This window comes from Mustela lutreola, chromosome 8 (genome assembly GCF_030435805.1).
Source record: "Mustela lutreola isolate mMusLut2 chromosome 8, mMusLut2.pri, whole genome shotgun sequence".
Classification (NCBI taxonomy): Eukaryota; Metazoa; Chordata; class Mammalia; order Carnivora; family Mustelidae; genus Mustela; species Mustela lutreola.
This window is the reverse complement of record NC_081297.1, coordinates 140565469-140587475: the sequence shown is the minus strand read 5'-3', so window position 1 is coordinate 140587475 and position 22007 is coordinate 140565469. Positions and strand designations below refer to the sequence as shown.

The 22007-nt window shown below is 55.7% G+C and overlaps 1 protein-coding gene across 1 annotated transcript; it reads left to right on the top strand.

The window, feature by feature from the left end:
- Positions 1 to 402: 402 nt before the first annotated feature.
- Positions 403 to 19351, top strand: PVALB (parvalbumin). Its single transcript, XM_059186867.1, has 5 exons — positions 403 to 421; positions 2751 to 2818; positions 4483 to 4615; positions 5839 to 5948; positions 19131 to 19351. Exons 2-5 carry the CDS (start codon positions 2758 to 2760, stop codon positions 19157 to 19159), a joined length of 333 nt encoding a protein of 110 aa, XP_059042850.1. The 5' UTR covers positions 403 to 421; positions 2751 to 2757; the 3' UTR covers positions 19160 to 19351.
- The last annotated feature ends 2656 nt before the right edge of the window (positions 19352 to 22007 follow it).

Here is a 22007-nt window from a genome sequence, read left to right as displayed (position 1 = left end):
AGAAAACAGTTCCTCTTCTATTCATGTGCTCACATGTTCTGTTCCTTTCCTTGCAGGATTTGGGAGGCTGGAAACAGTGTTGCCATCTAAAGTGGTCACGGAAGGCTTCGTGGAAGAGGAGAGCCCTGCCTGAGCCTCAATTTTGGGTGCCGGAGGGAGACAGGGGCCAGGGGTTATTAATAGGCCTGGCTTGATGGGCCCAGGGAGGGTGAATGTGATACAGACACCCAGTACCGAGGCTGGGAAGTACCTGACACCGGAAGGGGAGGGGGCCGGGGGCCGGGGGTAGCGCCACCTCCCAAAATAGCCAGAGCAGAAGCCTATATAGGTGGCCATCCCACCTCGAGGCTCACTTCCCTGCAGGACCTCCCACCCGCCCGGGGCTTTCAGTGCAGGTTCCAGCCCTCCTCCCCCACCCAAGGTGAGTGGCAGCTACTGAGGCTGAAGGTCGGATACAGTGGGGAGGAGGCCAGATGGAAGGGACAGCCACATCGTCCCTGCCCCCAGGGGGACGGGGCTGGGAGGGGGCACTGAAAGGTCAGCAACTGAGGAGTCCAGGATGCCCCGGCTCTCCATCCGATCTCCTGGTGTGACCTGGGATAAATCCCTCCCCCTGGCTGGGCCTCAGCTTCCCCACCTTGGAACGAGATGGGTGGAGCCAGGCGTCTGTGGACTCTGATGATGCCATCACAGGAGACCCATGAGTGGGCACAGGAGGCAGGAGGAAGGGCTGTGGAGGGCGGGCCGGCCCCAGTAACATCGTCTGGTGCTCTGACTGGGTGGACTCTGGCCCAGAGAGGGTGTCAAGCTGATGGAAGGCTTCTCTAGCAGGGAGAGTTGGAGGAAGGAGGGAGAATGGGCCTGTGTTGAGGTTCCTGCCTTTGCTACGGGGGTCCATGTTTGGGTATGGTCTGTGGCCCAGATGGGTGGGACTTCACAGGGCTGGGTCTTGGGCAGCGGGGAGGGGCTCCACGGATGAGGGTCACTGAACTCCAAGTTAGGAGACCCAGCTGGGGGTCTCTCTCTGCCAGCTGCCTTGCTGTGTGTCCTTAGGCCACTCACTGATCCTCTCTGGCCTCAGTTTCCCCACCAGTAAAACATAAGGATCCTTCAGCTAGGGAAACAGATTCTCCAGTTAGGTCCCTGGAATGAGCTGAGCCTGGGGGCTGAAATAATTTCACAGAAGCCCAGCACGTCCACATGAACAGCTTGGCTGGGGGCTGGGACAGCAGGGCCTGCTGAAGGGTCCACAGAGGGCCATGCAGCAAGAGACAGTGGGTCAGGAGACACAGCCTCTGCTCCTTAGAAGCCAGCCGAAGGGCTGTGGACTGAAGGAGCTGACTCACAGAGAGGGCGCAGCCCGAGTGGCGTCGTCCTAAGGTTTCCAGGGAGGGCAGCCATCCAGGGCTGAGCTGAGGGAGACGGTGTTGACAGCAAGTGTGCCGGAACTCAAGCAGCTGGGCAGTTCTCCCCAGCCACCCACCAAGAGGCACCAGATTCAGCCCCAGCCCACCTGCCTACACCTTCCGTTGGAGGCTCAAAATCCCACCCCAAGGGACCACCAACACCATCAACACAAGGGAGGGACGCAGACAACCAGAAAAGGAGAAGGTCATAACCCAAGGTCACGCAGGGACTTAGCACAGCTGTAGATCTAGAACCCAGGCATCCTGACTCCCCGTCCAGTGCTCTGCAAACTGTAGAGGCTGCTGGTTGCAGCCTGAATCCTGGGGAGACTGTGAGAAAGAATGCAACTGGTCTCTGGCTGCCTAAGATTGGAAGTGTCACATTTCCCAGAGAAGAAGTTCAAGCCACGAAGCCTGCTGAGCTTGTCTAAAAAGTGTGTTCTGAAGGTTCCAGCCTCTCCCCAGACATGGGTCTTCTGGTCGCCTAGTGGGGAGAGGGTGCAGGAAGAGTTCAAGGAGCCTCTCCCACCCTCCCCTCGACCAAAAGCTTCATGGAGGGCAGGAGTCTGGACCTACATTACAGTTGGTGGCTCAGGAGACTAGGGAAGCAAGTAGTGGAGATCTGAGAACAGTTCCTTGGAAAGTCAGACTGGGGGGGGGGGGGGGTTTCAGTGCATCTCTGGCCAGATGTGGGATGGGGCATCTGGAAAGGGCTCGCAGGGCAGCAGCCTAAGCCTCTCCGGCTGCCTCCTCCCAGTGGCCTTGGGGTTCAGGTTTCCAGACCTCAGCGCTCAGATTTTGCAGCATAAATTTGCATCCAGGACAGACAAGAGCGGAGGCCGAGGTAGAAGGGAAGACAGAACGGGAGTAGGACCCAGGGGCCCACCAGACTGTTGGCCTGGCCCCTGGCGGTCGGGTATTCTCTCCCAAGCGGCGGGACATCCTCTGAGGTGCACGGACGCGAGAAGCTGCGCCGCAGCTGCTGCGCGTGCCCTTGACAGCAGGAGAGCCGGAGAGCCCTCCAGCCCAGGCTGGTGACGCGGGCGCCCCATCAATTCCAAAGGTCGCCCACTCCCCGGGCGCCCGGGCCGTGGCCCCCAGGGATCCCGAGGACCCCCGGCGGGGCGGGGCGGGAGCTGCAGCGGGTCCGCGCGTCCGCGGGTCCCCGGCAGCGCTGCGAGACTGAGCGGCTCTGGCTGCGCGCCCAGCCCCGCGCCCCCTGGCTCTGCGCCAGGCCGGCGGGCGTGCGCCCGGCGCGCAGCACTGCAGCGCTGGTCATATGAGCAGAAATGATGAGAAAAGCACTTTTTAATCTTTTCGCACTTGCTCTGCGCGCTCAAACAGTTGCAGGATGTCGATGACAGACTTGCTCAGCGCTGAGGACATCAAGAAGGCAGTGGGGGCCTTTACCGGTGAGCAGCGCGGTCCCCTCCCCAGCCCTCTCCCCTGATCCACCACCCTGGCCCTGCACTCCCCAGGTCGCGGGGCTAAAAAATCCTCCGGAGCGCTCCTCTGCCCAAGCATCCTGTGGGGAGCTGGCTGGACGGAGCAGGGGGTTCCTCGGCATTTCCCAACTCCTCTCGGGCGGGACTTGGCGCAGGGAGCCGGTGGGGAGGCCGGGTGGTGCTCTGCCGGACAATGGAAACTTGCTGGTGCCAAAGACAGGGGTGCCTTGCTGGGAGGACTCGGGGTCCGGACAAAGGGCAAACACCGGGGTCCAAAGCGGACCTTCCAGGTCCTTGTGGGCGCTTGATACTTCCCCTTTAAGACACTTGGAGGGGCGCGGGTGCGCACGTCTTCTCTCCAAGCAGCCCCTTTTGGGCGGAGACCCTCGTTCAGAACGGGACTCTACTTGGCTGGCGGTGGTTGGCTCCTTTGCAGTCCAAGCCCCTCTCTGGGGCCCAGGGCATTCCCCCCCATACACACCCGCCCCCCCCCCCCACCAGCACCCAGGACCCGCAAGCGATTGAGGCAAGGATCGATCGAATGGGGTGACCTTCCCGCAGCTGGCATTGGGGGGGGGGGGGGCAATCTAACCTCTCTGAGCTGCCTTGGACTTGAGTACTTAGCTGCCTACCTGCTTCTTCCCTCTGCTCTCCTAGCTGGGGAAACTGAGGCTGGGAGGAGACCAGAAACTTGCCCAAGGTCACCTAGAACAGAAGGGGGATTAGAACTAAGGTCACCTCCAGGTCTTGGTCCCCCTCCTTAGTGGCAGAGGTGGACAGGGGACCTGTCCTTCCCTCAGCTCAAGGCTGAGGGGAAAACACGACTCTCAACAGGACCCCTCCCTCCCTGCCACACCGAAACTACTATGATTGTACCCTTTCCCGGTGTTCCTGAAAGGGAGCTTAGCACACAGAAAATTGGAGAGGAGGCGTCCCAGTTCCTTTTTGCTTGGCATTTCCCTCCTCAGGGTATGCAGAAGTTCTGGAAGACTACCCTTCCAGGGGAGCTGGGATAACCTACCCAAGGCTCCTTGACCAACCTTGTTCCCTCTGAAAAGAAACTTAACTGGGAGTTCCTGGGGAGCCTTCCAACATGCCCCCAGCTCCCACCAGAATTGATATCTGTGGCAAAGCCAGGATCTCTGGGTCCTCCCCCTCCTCTTCCCCCTGTATGACCTTGAGAGAAACTTGTCTTCCCTGTGTTGGTCGATTTTCTGGCAATACAATCTGTGGCCGAGAAAAAAGATCACCCCTGCCCCCGACATACACACACCATGTTCACACTACGTCCAAATCCCCAGCCCATCCCCATTCAGCCAACACCCAAAAGCCTTCATGGAAGCCAGGAAGCTGCTCTGCCTCCAAAGGCTATCCTGCTCCCAGTGAAGGGCACAGCAGAGTGGTCTACCTTTGTACCTCTAGCTGCGTGACCTTGGGCCAAGCACATCCGTCCATCCGCACTGGTCCGGGCTCCTTCAGCCCTCCCAGACAGGAGCATCCCTCCATCCCCTAGCACTGGCCCAGTTTGCTCAAATCAACAACTACTGCTCTACCCCCTGTCCTCCTGCCCTTCCCTACCACCCCGCCTTTGTCCTCAGTTTAACCGGACCCTCTCCACCCTGCCCCCACAGCTGTCGACTCCTTCGACCACAAAAAGTTCTTCCAAATGGTCGGCCTGAAGAAGAAGAGCCCGGATGATGTAAAGAAGGTGTTCCACATCCTGGATAAAGACAAGAGCGGCTTCATTGAGGAGGATGAGCTGGGGTAAACTGAGGCCTGCAGGGACTGCCCAGCCTGAGAGGGTGTGGGGGTTGGGACTCTGGCTCCTGAGGGCCCATCAGATCTGCCCCTTCTCTCTGCACATTTGGCAGAAAATATCTGTGCTTCACCACTGTTGTTTCCGGAAGAATGAAATCGGCAGCCGAAAGTGCAACTAACTAGGTTAAATTATAGCCACTTAATATTGCTAATGGAATGAGGCTACTTAATAATTAAACACACAGGAAGAGGCAGGTTTTCTGGATGCCTAATGTCATGTGCAAGACAGGGAGCGCTAGCTGGAGTATTTATTTCATTGATTTTTCATTTGCCTCAAAGGCACCCTCCACCATCCTGCAGACCGCACCCCCCCACCCCCACTTCTGTACCAGCGCAGCTAAAGCAGTGTCTGGACAAGTGGGGGATGCAGAACCAACTCTGAGATTCAGAAGTCCTGAGAACAAAGCGGAGGAGGGGAAGATTATGACTAGGAAAATGCACCTGGCTCATGTCTCCCCACCCAGCTGTGCCTTACATCACTCTCTGGCCAAGATGGCCTTGAATTTCGTCCTAAAGAGAAGGGGGAGGGTGTGGAGAGAGATCTTTCCGTAGGAACCTCCCTACCCATCAATCTCACCCCCAAATCATTTTGCAAGGATACCCTTTGTCTAGAACCTTCTCCTTCTACCTACTCACACACACACATATACACACTGACTTCTACTTGTCCTCCAGGCGTCACCTTCTCCAGGAAGCCTCCCTGGTTTTCCCCCTCATCCCAGGTGGGATGGATGCATCCTCTGAGCACCCTTCTCTATCCCCATCAGTGTATCCATCACCCTGTGTGGTCTCTCTCTGAGCACTCCACCTCCTCCTCATTTTTTTGGGTGGCTTCCTTCTCTGTGACCCCCCATTTCCAGCATGGCCCCGGCACAGAGAAGACACTTTTGCATTCGTGGGGTTGGCTGAAAAAAAAAAAAAGCAAATGCAGGTGCCCTGCCTGGAGTGAGGTCGGCCTTTCGCCGCGGACGGCCTGTCCTTCCCTGCACGCCCACCCGTTAAAGCACAGCCACAGCCCAGGCAGCCTGGCGCAGCACAGCTGCTGCACGCCTGCTGCCGGCTGCCTCTCCCAGTTGCCCGCTGCCGCTGCGCAGGTGCCCGCCCACCATCCGGACACTGTTCCTGCAAGGTGACCTCCACATGACTCCCTCCCCGGCTTTTCTCCCCAGATTCATCCTGAAGGGCTTCTCCCCAGATGCCAGAGACCTGTCTGCGAAAGAAACCAAGACACTGATGGCCGCTGGAGACAAAGATGGAGACGGCAAGATTGGGGTCGATGGTAAGTAGCCGTGACCTGGGGCCAGAGCACATCGTGGATCTCAGGATGTTCGGGTGCTAAGAGTTTGGAGCTATCTCTGTCACATGAGAGGGACAGGAGGGGTCTCCCACTCCCCAGGATTAGAAGGAAAAAGCAATGCATTAGGCCGAGAGCTCTGGCCAGGTACACACGCAAAATACCTGGTACATTTTTTTTTTTTTTTCTGAATTTGAACAACCTGAAAGGAACAGATTCTTTTCCCCTCCCTACTATGTAAGGAATCAAGGAGAATTTGGGATTTTCCCTGAACTTTGCCTGCACTTTTACCTGGATTCTGGTCCCGGCTCTGCCCAACTGGCTGTGTGACCTTGGGCCGTCCCTGTCCTTCTCTGGGCCTCAGTCTCCCAACCGTAACCTGAGGAGATGAGGCCAACTGATCCCCAAGGACCCTATCTTTCTCAAATTCCAGCGATGGAAATTCCTTACCTTCTATCATCCTCAGCATCTTGTCCTGGTATCCTGTAACTTCAGGTTTCAAAAACCTGTTTGGGCTTCACCCAAATATACCCTTCCCACCTTGTAGGAAAGCCAGGAAAAACAGCCACCTGGGAATCAAGGAAAGGAGTATTGAACCCTGCCTTGCTTTGGGGGCTTTGCTTTCAGAACAGAGGAGGGCCTGGCGGTCCACCATCCCGCATCCTTCTCCGTTCAGAACGAATATTCACAGAATTCACAGAACACACCCCAGCAGCGTTATCTTTCTTAGCATCCCAACAGCCTTGAGAATGATCTCGATTTTACAGGTGGGGAAACTGAGGCAGGGGTGCTTAGCCTGTTCAAAGAGCTAGGACAGAAGTGAGTGATCCGGGATTTGGAATAACCCTTTCCAGCAAGTTGTGTCTCATCTTGTAATCATCCTTCCTGTCAACCTAAGAGAAAACTGTGTATGGGCGCTTGGCCTCATGGGCTCAAATCCCTACCACTTTCTGGCTGTGTGACTTTGGGCAACTCCAGTACTATTCTGGGCTTCAGTTGTCTCATCTCTGAACTGAGGACAATGATAGTCCTTCTCCCATGGGACTGTCATGAGCATTAGATGTGTTAATGTATAAAGGGTTTAGAATAGTGTCTGGCAGGAGTCAGTGCTATATATGTGTTTGTTACCTAAATTTTTAAAAATAGGGACTAGGTTGTCTTCATCCTTTTATATTCAGTATAGAACCCACATCTCCCCCAAAGCAGGCACCTAATAAACATCTGTTGCCTGAGTGTAAAGACCAGCCCTCCAGGCTCTGCTTCCTCTCTGCACTTCCCCAGCTATGACCTTGGCCCCGGCCCCTCTCTACACCCAGTTCTAGTGCCCTGCAAGTGAGGTGCACGGTTTAATCCCAAGACTTGGTTGGGCTCATCATGAAAATTAAGTGGCCATCGACACAAAATTGCTCTGGAAAAGTTGAAAGGATTCTGAATGTGGGTGTGCGTGATTCAAGGATTATGCCCGAGACTAAAATGGAGAAACTTGGGCAAGGACCGGAGGACCAGTCCCCCGGCATTCCAGTGCCAGCTGTCTCTCCTGCGGCTGCGAAGGAGGGAGGTGATTTTAAAGGAGTCAGAGCAGAAAGTGCTGGAGAGAAATGGGTGGCTGGTCTTGGCGGGTCCGGTGAGTGGTGAGTGGCACATCTCCCCATGCCCCTTCCTGAGACAGCTCCACCTGGGAATGGGGTTCTCACCGGGACCCCAACCCAAACCTCCAGACCTGCTTCCCCTTTTTATTGGCAGCCAGTAGGTCGGAGCTGGGCAGGAAGCGGTAGGCGGGGTCTTCATGGATGGCTGCTGCTACCAACCTACATGATACAGAAAAATCGGGCCATACCCTAGGCTGCTTCCCTCCCTGCCCACCTCCAGTCTTAAAGAGCTAACTCAACTCTTCCACCAGATCCAACAGACGTTTCCTGAGTAGCAAGCCAGTGCCAGGCTGTCAGGGAGGGAAAGATGAATTCAACCCTATTCCCAGAGGCCCTGTTTCCTGGCTGGGTGCCCCAGAGCAGAGGCTCAGCAGCCCTGAGCCCCAGTTGCTCATCGATGAGCTGGGCATGACGACAGATGGCTCTCGGGCATCTGTGAGGTTCCATGACCCGAAGCATGTTAAGCGCAGCCAGCGTCCAGCACATTGCAAGTTCTCGGCCAGCAGCAGCTACGATGCTATTTCTATCCTAGCGGCAAGATGCTTACAGTTCCATGTATATGTGCACAAAGGAACGCCAACACCTAGGGGGTGCGGAGGAGCTTCCTGGAGAGGGCAAGACGGCGGTGTGGAGGCATATGGGAGGCTGAGGACAGGAAGCTGCTGGCCAGAGGAGGGGGGCCGGGGGTGTTCCTGGGAGAGCTCGGGGCAAGGTGTTGGTTTAAGCAAAGGCACAAGGCTGGGAGGTTTAGGGATGTCTAGAAACGGGCAAGAAGGTTGTTTGGCTGGAGGTGGAAAAAGAGAGAGACTTGTTAGCAGTGTGGTGACGCGTGCCGAACCCTGCCCGAACGTCGCCTAGGACGGAGGTTGGAGGGGCTGATGCAGAAGGAGCAGCGTCAGTGCCCCAGGCACACTGGATGCAAACCCAGGGGTGTCTGCCAGCGCTTTCCAGCTCAGGATGACCTGATGGGCGGTCTGGGGGTCAGGGCAGATGAAAGAGGATGGGGCAGGAGAAGAAACGGGTTGGGGGGGCACGGATCCCCAGAATCAGCAGAGCCCCATGTGGTACAATTTTGAGAATGGAAGATTCAGATACCTCCCCTCCTCACCTCCACCCCAAACATGGTACTTTTCCTGGAGGGTGCCGGGAAGGATGAGGTGACGATGCCTGGTAGGCAGTGAGATGGGAGGCAGAGGACTTTGCAGTCCGCTGGGAAGTTCTGTTTCAGCCACGATGCTTTCCTGCCTGTTTCCTGTAAAGGCAAAGTGTTCCGAGCCCTGCCCAGCACCAGGAGGATGCTTTCAACTCCTGGTGGGACCCGAGGCAAGTCACGGAACCCCATCTGGCCTTCAGATGGGGTGTGCCTGATCTTACAATCAGGAGCCAGTCACTGGGGTCCCTGCCAGGTCTGGGATTCCAACAGATGCCCCAGCAAATAAACCTCTAGGCAGAGGACCAGCTGAGCCCGGGGCCACCTCGCATAATGAGAGCAGGAACATCTAACTCACGGAGCACTTACTGTGTGTCAGGCACCGTGCTCAGCATTCTACCCCCCCGAATCTTCCCAGCTGTCTCTGAAATGGATACTATCACTATCCTCCTTTTATAGATGAGGACACCGAGGCTCGGAGAGTCTAGGGCTTTGCCTAAACCTCATGTCTCAGAAGAGGCAAGGTCAGGATCGGAGCTCACGTGTGCTGGATCGAAGCACATGCCCTGTGCGTGCTCTGGTCATTCATGGAGTTCAGCGAGCACCTACCCTAAGATGGTTTTATGTACTGACTTATTGCCGGCTTCTCTCTCCCCCGCTGCGATGCCAGGTCCACAAAAGCAAGAATTTAGTCTTGTTCCGTTCTGACCCCACCACCTAGAATAGGGCCCGGCACACAGAAGGGGCACAAGGAAAGTTTGCTGAATGAATGAACGAATGAATGAATGAATGAACGAATGAATGAATGAATGAATGAATACATGGCCAGCTCTGGGGCTGCTGTGCTGAGGAAGAGTGGTGTGTAGGGAGAGGTCTACAAGCAAAGGCTGGAGACCCGTGTGGGCTGGGGGCTTGCATGCAGCAGGTGCTGGGGGATTCTAGAAGCAGGACCACCTTCATCTCCCACCGTTTGCCCTCTCAAGGTGAGTGATGCTTACCAGGTCCTTGAGAACCGTAGACTGAAGGGAGGGGATAGAGAGACAGAGCTCTAATAATAACCCTTTGCATTCCCGTCTCTGGGGCAACTACTTCTAGGAAGCTCAGACTTTTATAGATGTGGTTGATTGATTCTCGAAGTCCACCCTTGAGAGGCTGGTGCAGAGCTGGTAATGGAGAGTTTTAAGGCAGGAAAGGAGAAAGAAGCTGGACAGAGGTAGAGGTTGCCCCCAAACCCAGCCACAATCGCAAAACCCAGGCACAAATAACAGGCGAGCCGGCTAAGGGAAGGGCTCCTTTTCAAGTGTTTGCCCTTCACTTTGGTGGGTCTCACACTGGAGCCAACGTCAGAGTCTCTGGAAGCTTTTCACAACACACAGGGCTGTGCCGGAACCCGAGTTTCTGATTCCTTACGTCTGGAGTGGGACCCAAGTGTTCACGCTTCCACCAAATTCTGGGTGGGCCCCGGGGACCATACTCTGGTCCTAGAATAATAATCCTAGAAGATGGGTGCCATCACACTTCCCCTTCTACAATGAGGACGCCAAGGCACTGAGGGGTTCAGTGTGCAGGCCCACTCAGTCGCAGAGCCAAGAAGGAGGTTCAGAGGTCCAGCCAGGACCCCTGGTCCCCCGCCTCTTATACAGATGTGTCCCCCGCCCGGGCTCTCCATTCGCAGTGCCTGCCCGTGTGGAACATGCAGGCTGGCAGGACCAGCGGCTGCCGCCCGTGCAGCATGTCCTGTGCGCCAGGCACTGCGCCCCAGCCTTAGCTCATGGAGCTGGTGCAGCTGCACGACAGCTCCCAGCTGCCAGGAGATACACCCTCACTCCACCGACCCGCAACCCGAGACTCGGAAGTGGGGCAACTTGCCAGTCAGCCAGTCACACGGCCAATCAGCATCCAGGCTCTCCAGATCCAACACTCTGACTCCGGGTGGCCCACTGCTCCCCGCAGTGCTGCGGACGGGATCTGGACACCCCGGACACACGGACAAGAGCTGCACACCGTGTTCACACACACACACACACACACACACACATACACATGGACAAGATCTGCACACCCCACATACACACAGACACACTCTCTTTCTCTCTCACGCTTTCTCTCATATACACACTCATGCACTCTCGCACAGTCTCTCTCATACACACACACACACTCCCTCACGCACTCTCTGAGATACACACTCACACACATACTCTCTCTCTCACACACTGTCACACACTCCCTCATGCACTCTCACACACTCTTATACACATACTCTCTCATGCACACACATCACATACTCTCCCCTACACACTCTCACCCACACACTCTCACACACTCCCTCATGCACTCACACACACACACTCTCACACACATACTCTCTCATACACACACACTCCTATACACTCTTTCACAAACATACTCACACACATTCCTTCATGCACTCTCTCACAGACACACACTCTCTCATACACACTCACACACTCACACACTCACATACTCTCATACACACACTCACACATTCCTAGATTCTCACACTCTCTCATACACATACTCTCTTACACTTTCATACACACACACACACTCTCTCTCTCTCTCTCTCACACACACACAGACACACACATATACACACACAGGATCCTTGTTACTCGTTCCCCGAAACCTGTTTCCAAGCCTTCCAGCCTATTCCAGCCCAAGAGCCTGTGGTTTACTTTTTGCTTCTGATGCTGAAAACTTTCATCATCATTATGGCTGGACCACTGCGACCTCCTCCACTCACATGCCTCAGGTCATTTGCTTTTTCTGCTTCCTTCTGGCAAAATCTGTTCTCTTTTATCCTTAAGCAGCCCACTTAATGTGTCCAGCGGGCAAGGAGTGAGGGAGTAAGCCCTTGGGCCAAAACACCTGAAGTCAGGCCGAAAATCCAACCCACAGAATGCGGTGGTGTAGACAGCCAAGCCCTTTTCTCTCCCTAGGCAACCACCTCCTCATTCCAAAGTGGGAACAAAAATGCCCACCTCACAGGGCTGTTTCTTGCATGAAGTGAGTGTTCTGGAAATTATTCCTTTCCTCCTATTTCACATGCGCACTTTCTCTCGGAAGCCGCCTCAAAACCCCAGTCCTCGAAGGACAGGAAATGGGGTCTAAGATAGAAGACAGTGACAGGGACCGCAGGAGAGGTCATCCAGCCCTCCAGCCCCGGTGGGATTTGGTTTCTGGGGAAGGCGGGAGGAGCCTATCCGAGCCAGCGCGGTCCTGGTGGCAGAGCCCTAAGGTGTACAGCATTTTGTCCCATCTCCCTGCGTCTTCACACCGGCCCCACGAGGTCGGGGTGGGGACAGAGTCTGTGATTCCCCCACTGAGAGCTGTGGCAACTGAGGCCCGGTGGGAGCTGTGCCGGGGTCACACAGAAATCCTTGGCGGAACGGAACCTGTGTCTCCTGACTCTGCCACTCCCTCCGCCAGCTTCTTGGAGACATTCAGGTTACAAATGGTTCCTGGGCTTAGCGAGATGCTGGCTTGAATTCGCGAGTGGATGGACGCTCCCTCACTCCGGCCTGTGTGCAGCTAGATATGACGGAGCGGAGGGAGAGGAAGCAGCGCTCTTAGAGACCTGCCTTCCTGGGAGGAGGAGCCATGGGGAGGGAGGAGAGAGACACCCCCTCTCCATCGATCCCTCTCCTGCTTCCGTGGGTCAGGGCGGGAGTCAGAACCCCACCTCGGGGGGAGAGAGAGAGAGAGGGACACACTCTAGGTGAGCCCTCCTGAGTTAGAATTTCCTGGCTGAGTGACTCGCGGCCTCAGTTTCCCGGTTGGTAACATGGGGACAAGAGAGCCAGCACAGATGGAACAGGATGACACCGAGGGCAGGGCCTGGCACAGAGGGAGCCCCCAGGACTGTTTACGCCGCTCCGCGTGGCCGTCTGGCTTGACCCCAGATGACCTTGCCTCCCGTTCCCCCGGGTAGGAAAGTGATCCCTGTTTGCAGTACCAATTTATAAGGAGCCCGGCCCAGGAGCTATTTAGAGGCGAGGTGATAAACCGGGGGCCGGTGCCTCCGTCCTGGTCATCACGACAGAGGGGAGGGAAGACGGTTCCAAGCACTGACTCAATGTCTGTCTCAGGTTCACTTGGGGCCGTCAGCATGTGCTGGTCTCACCTGTCAAGGGCTTCTAAATTTGTCCAATCCCCTCGGTGCTGGGACTGGGGCAGACCTAATTAGGCTAATTTCAGCTTCCTGTGGGAAGGGGAGGACTGAGCCCTCGCATCTCCCTGACCCTCTCTGCCCCACCCCAGGGGCCCAGGACTCTGGGCCCCGACAGAGGAACACAGGCTCTCGCATCTCCATGGGGAGCCTTGATTTAGATGCGCTCCCGCTGTGTGCCGGGCCCCCCTGAGCCCGGTGCTTCTCACCTGGTTACCTTATCTGGTCCTCTCCAGAGCCCTATCCCCATTTTACAGACTCGGAAGCTGAGGGTCAGAGGCTGAGTTTCCATGGATGGGCAAGCAGAAGGTGGGGGCCTAACTCAGTGGGTTAGACGGTGCCAGAAACTTGGGGCAGGTCAGCTGCCTGCTCTTCAGGCACCCCCTGACCTCTGCTGCTCACGTCCTTGCCTCCGGGATTTCTGTGCCACTTTGAAGCTCCAGGCTGTGCCGGTTGGAGGGGAGCTCCAAGGGAGAGGGAACTAAAACTTACAGACCAGGCATGTTTCTGCCTTTGCTCGTTTGGCCTTCCCAACTGCTGGGCAAGCAGACGTTATCATGCCCCTTCACAAACGGGAGTGGCGTGGTGAGTGGAGGTCATCCAGCCAGGAAGAGAAGGAACAAGAATCAGATCCAGCTCCAGGTGCCAGGTGGGGACAGGAAATGGTGGCGGGGGTTGGGGGGGGGGGACGGGCCAGGGGCGGTAAAAGCTCCCGTGCAGGATAGTAAATGTCATGGTGCCGGTTGCCAGGCCTTCGTTCACTCTGTGCCGGGCAGCACACAGGCATCTCCTAGGCTTGGTTTCACATAAGTTTAGCTGTAGAAAGCTTTTTTTTTTTTTTTTAAGATTTTATTTATTTATTCAACAAAGAGATAGAGCCAGAGTACAAGCAGGGAAAACAGCAGAGGGAGAAGGAGAAGCAGACTCTCCACCGAGCAGGGAGTCTGATGTGGGGCTCAATCCCAGGACTCTGGCTGGGATCATGACCCAAGCCGAAGGCGGATGCTTAACGGACTGAGCCACCCAGGAACCCCAAGTAGAAGCATCACAACAGCTACCAAATGCCGGGTGCTGGCTACGTGTCAGGCCTGGAGCAAGAGCTTTAGTGCAGGTTCCTTCGAATGAGTCAGAGAGCTCCACTTTACAGGCGGGGAAATGGAGGCACAGTATGGTGAAGCAGCTCTAGTCCAAGGTCATGGAAGCAAAAGTGGGAGTTGGGAGCTGACTCCCAGAGCCCTTGCTCCAAGCCCTGTGGGAGACCTGGCAAGGCATCTTCTAGACCTGACCTTGCACAGAGGAGAGCAACAGGAGGCAGAACCAAGGTCTGCACCCCGTCCCTGTTCCGCAACCCAGCATCCTACCGCCAATCAGGTGACCTAGACTTTGCAGGACTTTGTATGTCTGCTCATTTGTTTTTCTTTAAGGAGAAACCTAACATTTTAGAGGAGACTCCCCCTCCCTAGAAGAGGGCTGTTTGTTAATTGGCTGATTGCTAAGAGCTCTGCCCTGAGGCACCTACGAAAGGTCCAGAAGAGGTGACCGCTGCCCTCAATTTGTCTACAAAATGCCCTGCTCCAGCTTCTGGGAGGATAAAATTAGAATGCAGTGTTTCTGCAAAAAGCCAGGGCACGTGGCCTTTGTGACGTCCTGCCCACTTCAGAGTAGATCCCAGGGTGGGCAGAGGTGTTTGTCTTCAGAGGCTTTTGAAAACCCACGGGTCCAAGATACCTCCCACTCAGGGTCCAAAAGACCTGATCTTCTGCCCCTGGAACGTCCCTTGGTTGGCATTCCTTGGTCCCCTTCGCGCTGATCGCACCAAATGCCATCATCTAGCGTGAAGGTGGTGAAATGCCTCTTTGCCGACGAGCAGCCCCAGGACCGTGATCTCCAGGGGGAGGCTTAGGAAGGTCAGTGCAGGTCGGGAAACTGTAAGGACCAACTTTCCCTCCCGACAATCTCTCCGTGAGCTGGCACAGGCAGACAGACCCATATCTCCTTTATCCCGGCGCAGAGCGAACTCTGTGCCCAAGGACAGGCTACATTGGCCCTGGCCAGTTTTCCAGATTCAGTGGCAGGTTGAGAGTTCCTGCTGCACGCAGCCTGGGACCCCAGCCCAATCAGGAACGGCCTCTCCACACTCAAGCAGGGGGTGCACCCGGGACCACCGACCAAATCGTTCCTCTGTCCCTTATTTTCTGCATGACCCTGAATCTTCATGTCTCTAAGCCTTCCGTTTCTCCGTCTGCAACATGGGAATCACCGCCCAATGTGAGAATTATATGAGGCTAGTCGGAATTTGTTGAACCCCATGGAGGATTCATTCATGAGCCGTCTGTCCATCTGTCTGTCCGTCCATCGATTTGTTTATTAGCACCAGGTTCTACTCTGTTGCTAGGACAGTGGTGGACAAGCTGGGGTTCCCTGCCCTCCTGGGGTTTACATTCTAGTAAAGGAGAGACCAACAAAAGGAAGCCAGTCCATAAATAAGCTCATTTCAGAGAGTGCGAAGTATCATGAAGGGGTAAGGTGACAGAGTCGCGGAGGGTGGGGATATTTGAGCTGGTTCATGAGTCACTCTACACCTAGGTCAAAGTAGGTCGGGAAGCTCCGGGGTAAAGAAGAGAGCCTTAAAGCAGAAGCTTGACTCACGTCTGCTCTGTGATCTTGGGCAAGCTACTTCGCACTCGGGCCTCGGTTTCCCCATCTGTAAAATGCAGACGAAAGCATCTCTCCTCTCATGGAGGAGTCATGAGAATTTAACGAGAGGTGTGTGTGTGTGTGTGTGTGTGTGTGTGTGTGTGTATAATGTGTAAAACGCTTCCCATTTGGCATTCAATAAATAAGAATTCCTAAATTCTATAAAAATGGACAATATTGATGAGAGACCTCTCCGAAGAGCAGCCTGACTCACCGAGGGGCTATAGAGTCACAGGAGCTCCCAGTTGAGGAACCGGACACTGTGTCCCTGGCCCCTGGGAGTGATTTTTGGAGTATTCGGTGTTTGGGCTCCATCCCTGCCCCTCGCTGTTACCACTCCGCCTGCGGCCCCGTGGGTGTTCGGGACCAGCTAGAGGACTTTCTCTCTCTGCCACCTTGAGTCAATACCTAGGTCCCCACATCCAGGTCACTTGCCTTTCCTGCCCTCAGGGACAGCCTGGGAACAGGAGAGGGTGGTGTCCACATTCCAGCTCACACCCCAGGAAGAGAAGGAGCCCGGGGGCGTGTCCCTCCGCCTGGCAGGGAACCCACCCATTAATCCCGCGGTGGGAGCCTGTGTTTGGTTTGGTTGATGTTAGTTTTTTCACTTTTTTATTTGGAAACGACATTCGCTTTACAGAAGAGCCGCAAGGACAGCACGGTGGCTTCCGTATACCCCACACGCAGCGTCCCCCAGGGCTACCACTGCACGTGACCGAGGCACAGAAGGCATACAGTGATCAGGGGTGGGGGGCACATATGTGCTTCATTCAAAATCTGGGGAGGGCATTGCTCCCCTTAAGGAGCCCCCGTCCTTCTGGTGGCCTTTCTGAGGCCACTTCATATTCCGTTTTCACGGGTCTCTCCCAAGGAATTGCTACCACCCCCCACCTCTGCTGCCCTGACAGACACCCAGACCCACACCCAGAGAGGCACATTTCCAGGCAGGGCCTGGATCCCTAACTTTCAATGCTTTCTAGATGCCGTGGGGACTTGCCTGGGGACCCACACTCTCTGGCAGGCTGGGGACACAGCTTCTCCGAGAGCATCGTGGTAGAGGGCGGCAAACTCCTCCTTGTCCTCTCTGGTCTCCTGGAGAGAAAAACAACAGGGCAAGCATTCCCTGGGCCCCTTTTACTCCAAAGAAAGGCCTCAGAAGCCCCCACTGCCTAGTGGTAGCCCCTGTGACTGTCACAGCAAGGAACCCACCATTAGGAGGAGCTCACGGCGGCGGGGGGGGGGGGGGGGGGAGCCAAGGACCTCCTGTGCACCAGCCCCTTGCTTCTGACTATCTCCCAATTCAAGAAGCAGCGCTGACTTTTCTTCCTTTTATAGATGATGACAGTGAGGCTCAGAGAGGCCAGATTTGTCTGAGGTCACACAGCCCATAAGTGGTGGAGCCAGACTGAGGGCCGCAGGCCTGTTTGGAGCGCCAGCCCTATCACGCAAGGCACCAGCCCAGCATGGCTACTGGGTTCTTCCTAAACCTGTCCCCTTGTTTCCTGCCTTCTGAGCCTGCCCCATGAAAAGCCACTGCCTGTGATCCCTTGCCCACAGTCTGCTTTCTCCTGTGGGCTCCTGCTCCCTCTCACAGGACTCTACCCGAAGCCACCTTCCCTCTGAAGTTTTGGTGACACCTTAAGTAGAGGTGCACCTCTTCTCCCCGTGAGAGTGAAGTCTCTGGGCCTTCTATCCATTCACAAACACTCACGGTCCCTCAGTGTCGCGCTTGGAGGCAGGTGGTGAGATGGAGCAGGAGAGAAGGGGAGTGGGCGCTCTCCAGAGAGACAGGATTATGTCCCAGTGGGAGAGGCAGATAACAAATGAATAAGCAAGAACACACTCAAAAGGATTTCAAGAGTGGTAAGTGCTATATGACTAGAATAAAAACTGATGACAGCAAAAAGGATCCCAGTCGGGGAGGGTCACTGCTGTCACCAGAGAGGTCAGAAAAGGCCCCAGGGGAGCGACATCGGAGCTGGGACCTGGTGAGTGAGAAGAAGGTAGCCGTGGGAAGTCTGAGAACACACCAGGCGGGGAGAACAGCAGGTGCAAAGATCCTGAGGTGGGAATGGGCTGGGCACACCGGAGATTCAGCCAGAAGGCCAGCAGCATGGAGCCTGTCCTGCCGAGGACTGTTTCTTCCCTGATTAGGTCAGAAGCTCCTTCAAGGAAGAGATCATCTTTGGCTCCCCTGTGTCTCCCCTTACCTGGTTGGGGCCATCCCTTTGTTCATGTAGGCGGAGTGGGATTCAGTAGAGGGACATGGGATCTCCCCCTAGTGCTGTCACCAATCTCTGACATCAATTAATATCCAATGAAGTGAGGCAGGGAGACGCTCCTGGGGTGGGAGGGGCAAACCCTGTAGAGAGACCCTGACCCCAGAGCTTGAGTCCCAGCTGAGCCCCTTAGGACCCCAGAGACTCTGAAAAGTCACTTCTCCTCTCTGGGCCTCAGTGTCCCCTTCTATAAAATGGGACTAGCTCCTAGTTTCCTGAAGGATGGGCAGGACTCCGTGAGCCACTGTGTGAGACAGGGCCTAGCTCATTCTGAGCACCTGCACTCCCCTACCTGTCTGACCTGTGTGGAGATGTCACTTGCTCTGGTCTCCTCCAGAGTCTATCTCGGCCCCCTGAGGAGGAAGAACGCACAGCAGTCCTTGAACCAAGCTGCTCACCAGAATCCCCTCTGAACAGCTAAAAGAACTCCTCCCTGACCCGGAGCCTCCTACGTCACAAATCCTAGGGCGAGGGCCTGGCCATCTGTGTCTTCTTGGGATTCTGCTGGTGATCCTGGTAGGCAGCTGGGGAAGAACTAGACAAGGAGCTAAGGAAGAGCTCCAGGTCCCAAGAGGCTCCAACAGACCTGGGTCTAAGCCCTGGTTCTGCTCACTAACTGTGTGGCCCCATAAAGATGGCTGGACTCTGAGCCTCAGCTTCCTCATCTGTAGAATGGGAATGAAGACCACGTGCGTATCGCAAGATCATTGTCAGAGTCAGACAAGATCTTGAATATCAAGTGCTTAGAATAGCTCCTGGCGTGGGGTAAACCGTCAGATGCCTGCCTCTGTTCTCACTGTAGTTACTATTAGGAATTTGCAGGTGGCGGGAAATGATGAGCAAGAGAGGTGGCAGGCACACTAAGAGAACACTTCTCCGGATGGGCGCCGAGTGGGATACAGAAGTGGTAGATGACATCACTACACTGCACAGCTAACATGAATATAACTGTGTGTATTCACTACCTCGGAATCAAAATGTCTAAAAAGCAAAACACAAGAGACGGTAGGCTCACCATTTCCCGTTCGTTGTTTGTTCATTCATTCATTCCTCCCCACACTCACTGATTCCATTACTCTGGGTCTGCAGCAGGTGGGAGAACCAACAGGAGGCCCCGTGCGGGGGCCCAGCGGCCAGGCCGCGGCGAGTCCTCCTACGCTGCCCTCCTCTGACTCACCTCTCTGTCCTCTTCTTTTGCAGAATTCTCCTCTCTGGTGGCCGAAAGCTAAGAGGCTGTGACTGCCCCTGGTCTTCCACCCCTCTGCCCCAAACACCCAATGTCAGCCCCTCTTGCTGCCCTCCTGCATTTCTGTTCGGTGTGTTTATGTTATTTTTTACTCTTCCCATCCCCTGTGGCCCTCAAATGACATCATTCTTCTGAAAAAAATGCTGGTGAAACAATAAAGGCTGAACCAATCGGATTCTGCTGCTCGGGAGGCCCCAGGTCTGGTGGGGCGTGGAGCTTGCCTTGGCTTCCCACGCCTATGCAGGGGTGGTGCAGGATTTAGACTGAAAAGATAGGACGGGAGGGAAATTTCCTGAGCCCTCCTCCGCCTGGAGTCCTGAGAATGGTACCTTGCATGGGTTACCCATTAATCCTTGAAACACCCATAAGGTAGGTGATGAAACTCCCACTTTACAGATGCAGAAATTAAGTCTTAGCGAGGAAAGTGATGTATGTAAACCCATACAGCCAGAACTTATGGGTGGATGGACGGAGGGAGAAATGGACAGCCTTGAAGACTCTTTGTTACAAATGACAGAAGCCCAACCCAGAGTAACTTAAGCGAAAAAGGAAAAAGAAAACACACACACACACACACACACACACACACACACACAAAGATTTGGTTATGCCTGAATAGTCCAAGGCTGGCCTTCAGGAACGGTTGGATCAAGGGACTCAAGTGAGATCCCTTCCCCCCACGTCTCTGAGGACTGGGTTCCTTTGTGCTAGATTCATTGTCAGACAGGTGCTCCCTCATGACGGCAAGATTGCTCCAGCAGCTCAAAGCCAGTCAAAAGAAGAACTTCTCTCCTCCAATCTCTCCATCAAGAAGACCCCAAATTTAGTTCCATCAATACCACTAGCTAATATTTATTGTGCACTTCCTTTGTGCTGAACCCTTTCCGTGATTCCATCTGGACAACAACCCTATAAGTGAAGGCTATCACTGTCTCCTTTGTACAGATGAAGAAACATGGGCCCAGGGAAGCTCTATGTTTGCCCCAAATTGCTGTCTAAGTAGTGGAGCCAGAGTCCCCAACCCTGGCAGCCACCTCCAGAGCCTGCGTCCCTCCCTGAACCAGTCACTGTGACCCAAAGGCTGGGGGCCCTGATTGGCATGTCCCAGATGGAGCCCATCTGTGAAGACAGGTGGGGTCGGGCCCACGGAAGGCACAGGGCCTGATACTTGAAGAGAGGTGTCCCAGCAGAAATCAGGAGTGGGGACGGCCACATTCCTGCAGGATGCCTTCTGCTTTTTCCCATGACAGCCTTGGGAATGGAACTGGTATGTTCTCCTCTCTCATGTCAGGTTTCCAGAACCCATACCCAGCTGTGTCACTGGACCCTGCCCCTGGGCCCTGCCCTGTCGTCTTGGGCAGGGCTAGCAGGGAAGGCCCTCACTGAGGGCAAGGCCAGGGCGAGGGGCCCCCTCCGGGCTCAGGCTGAGGGGTGGGGATGGACAGGCCACCAGGCAGAGTCAGCTGACTCAGGCTTAGGAGGGGAGTCGGGACCAGAGCTAGGAAGTGGGCCAAAGCAGCCCGGTCCGAAGAGCCACCCCTCCAGGGGCCCAACCAGTTGTGCTCCAAGGGGGCAGGTAGGCCCAACATGGGAGCTGAGGGCAGGGGAAGATGAAGAGGAGCCGTGTGCCGGGCCGGGCCGTGTGTCATGCAGGAGTCAGGGCCAGGCTGGTGAGCTGTGGTGACTCCCCGGAAGCCAGAGCAGGGCCGTGCGAGAAGGACAGGCAGGTCAGGAGCAGTGCCGCCCACTGCGGCCCACTGGCCTGAGGTGGCTTTCAGTGCTTCTCACCCCACACGCGAGTGACAGCCCGCACATCACAATTCGGACTCAGGGCAGCACGTGGCCCAGCAGCCAAGCAAGTCTGAAAGCGGGTCTGTTCGACCTCTAAGGGGACACAGGACATTGGCTCGAGGGCCCTCCATTCAGAAAGGATTTTTTGTTTGGGGATGTGGGCAGGACCAGGCGGAAATGGCTTCTCTGAGTGGAGGGCACATTTTGGGGGGCGGGGGTAGGGAGTACAGTGGCGTCGGTGTGGGGGGTGGTGATGACAAGTGACACCACACCGGCCAGCAGTCACCAAGCCTCCTCTTGCCTCCTATTACACAGCTCATGATTTCGTCCAGCCCCTCACCTTTGCCGCCACTGCCTGAAGCCAAGCCTGGTCACAGGGTCGGGCAGGGGGTCCCTCCACCAAGCCCTGTCCCCAGGGTCTCACATTCGTGAAAAGCCTCCAGTTCAAACCTGGGGCCTCTCTCCAAATGAGGCCATACGCCCTGTCACTGTTTATAACTCGGGCTGGGACCCTTACCACCTGGAACTCAGCTGGCTCTAAGCCAGCTCTCAAAGCTGCTGGCGGCGGCTCCCCTGGCCCCTGGCCCGCCGCAGTGGCTTCCTAGCCCATGTCCTGGCCTCTGCTCCCTTCCCCAATCCATGACCATACTTTCTGAAACAGATCAAATCATATTGTTCTGCCTAAACTGCCCTGTGACTGCCCCATTCACAGACTAGGACCCCGAATCCAAGCCCAGCCTTCCCTACCCAAGTACAGCTCCCCCCTCCCACCGCTTCCCCATCTCTGGCTTCTCCCTCAGTCCTCCACTGCTCCCTACCAAGCTGCTCCCTCAGCCTGAACCGTTCTGCCCTTCCCGCCACTCTCCCTGCCTCGGTCTTATCCTGTCGTGAACCCCCCTCCTCCGGGTGGACACTCCAGCCGGGGCTGGAGGATCTGAACTTCTGCTGCAGGTGAAAACAGGTGCGGTACCTAATTCACACCCACGTCTCCCAGAGATCGTAAGATGCCCAGGGCCATGTCCATGGGGTTCCTGGCTGGA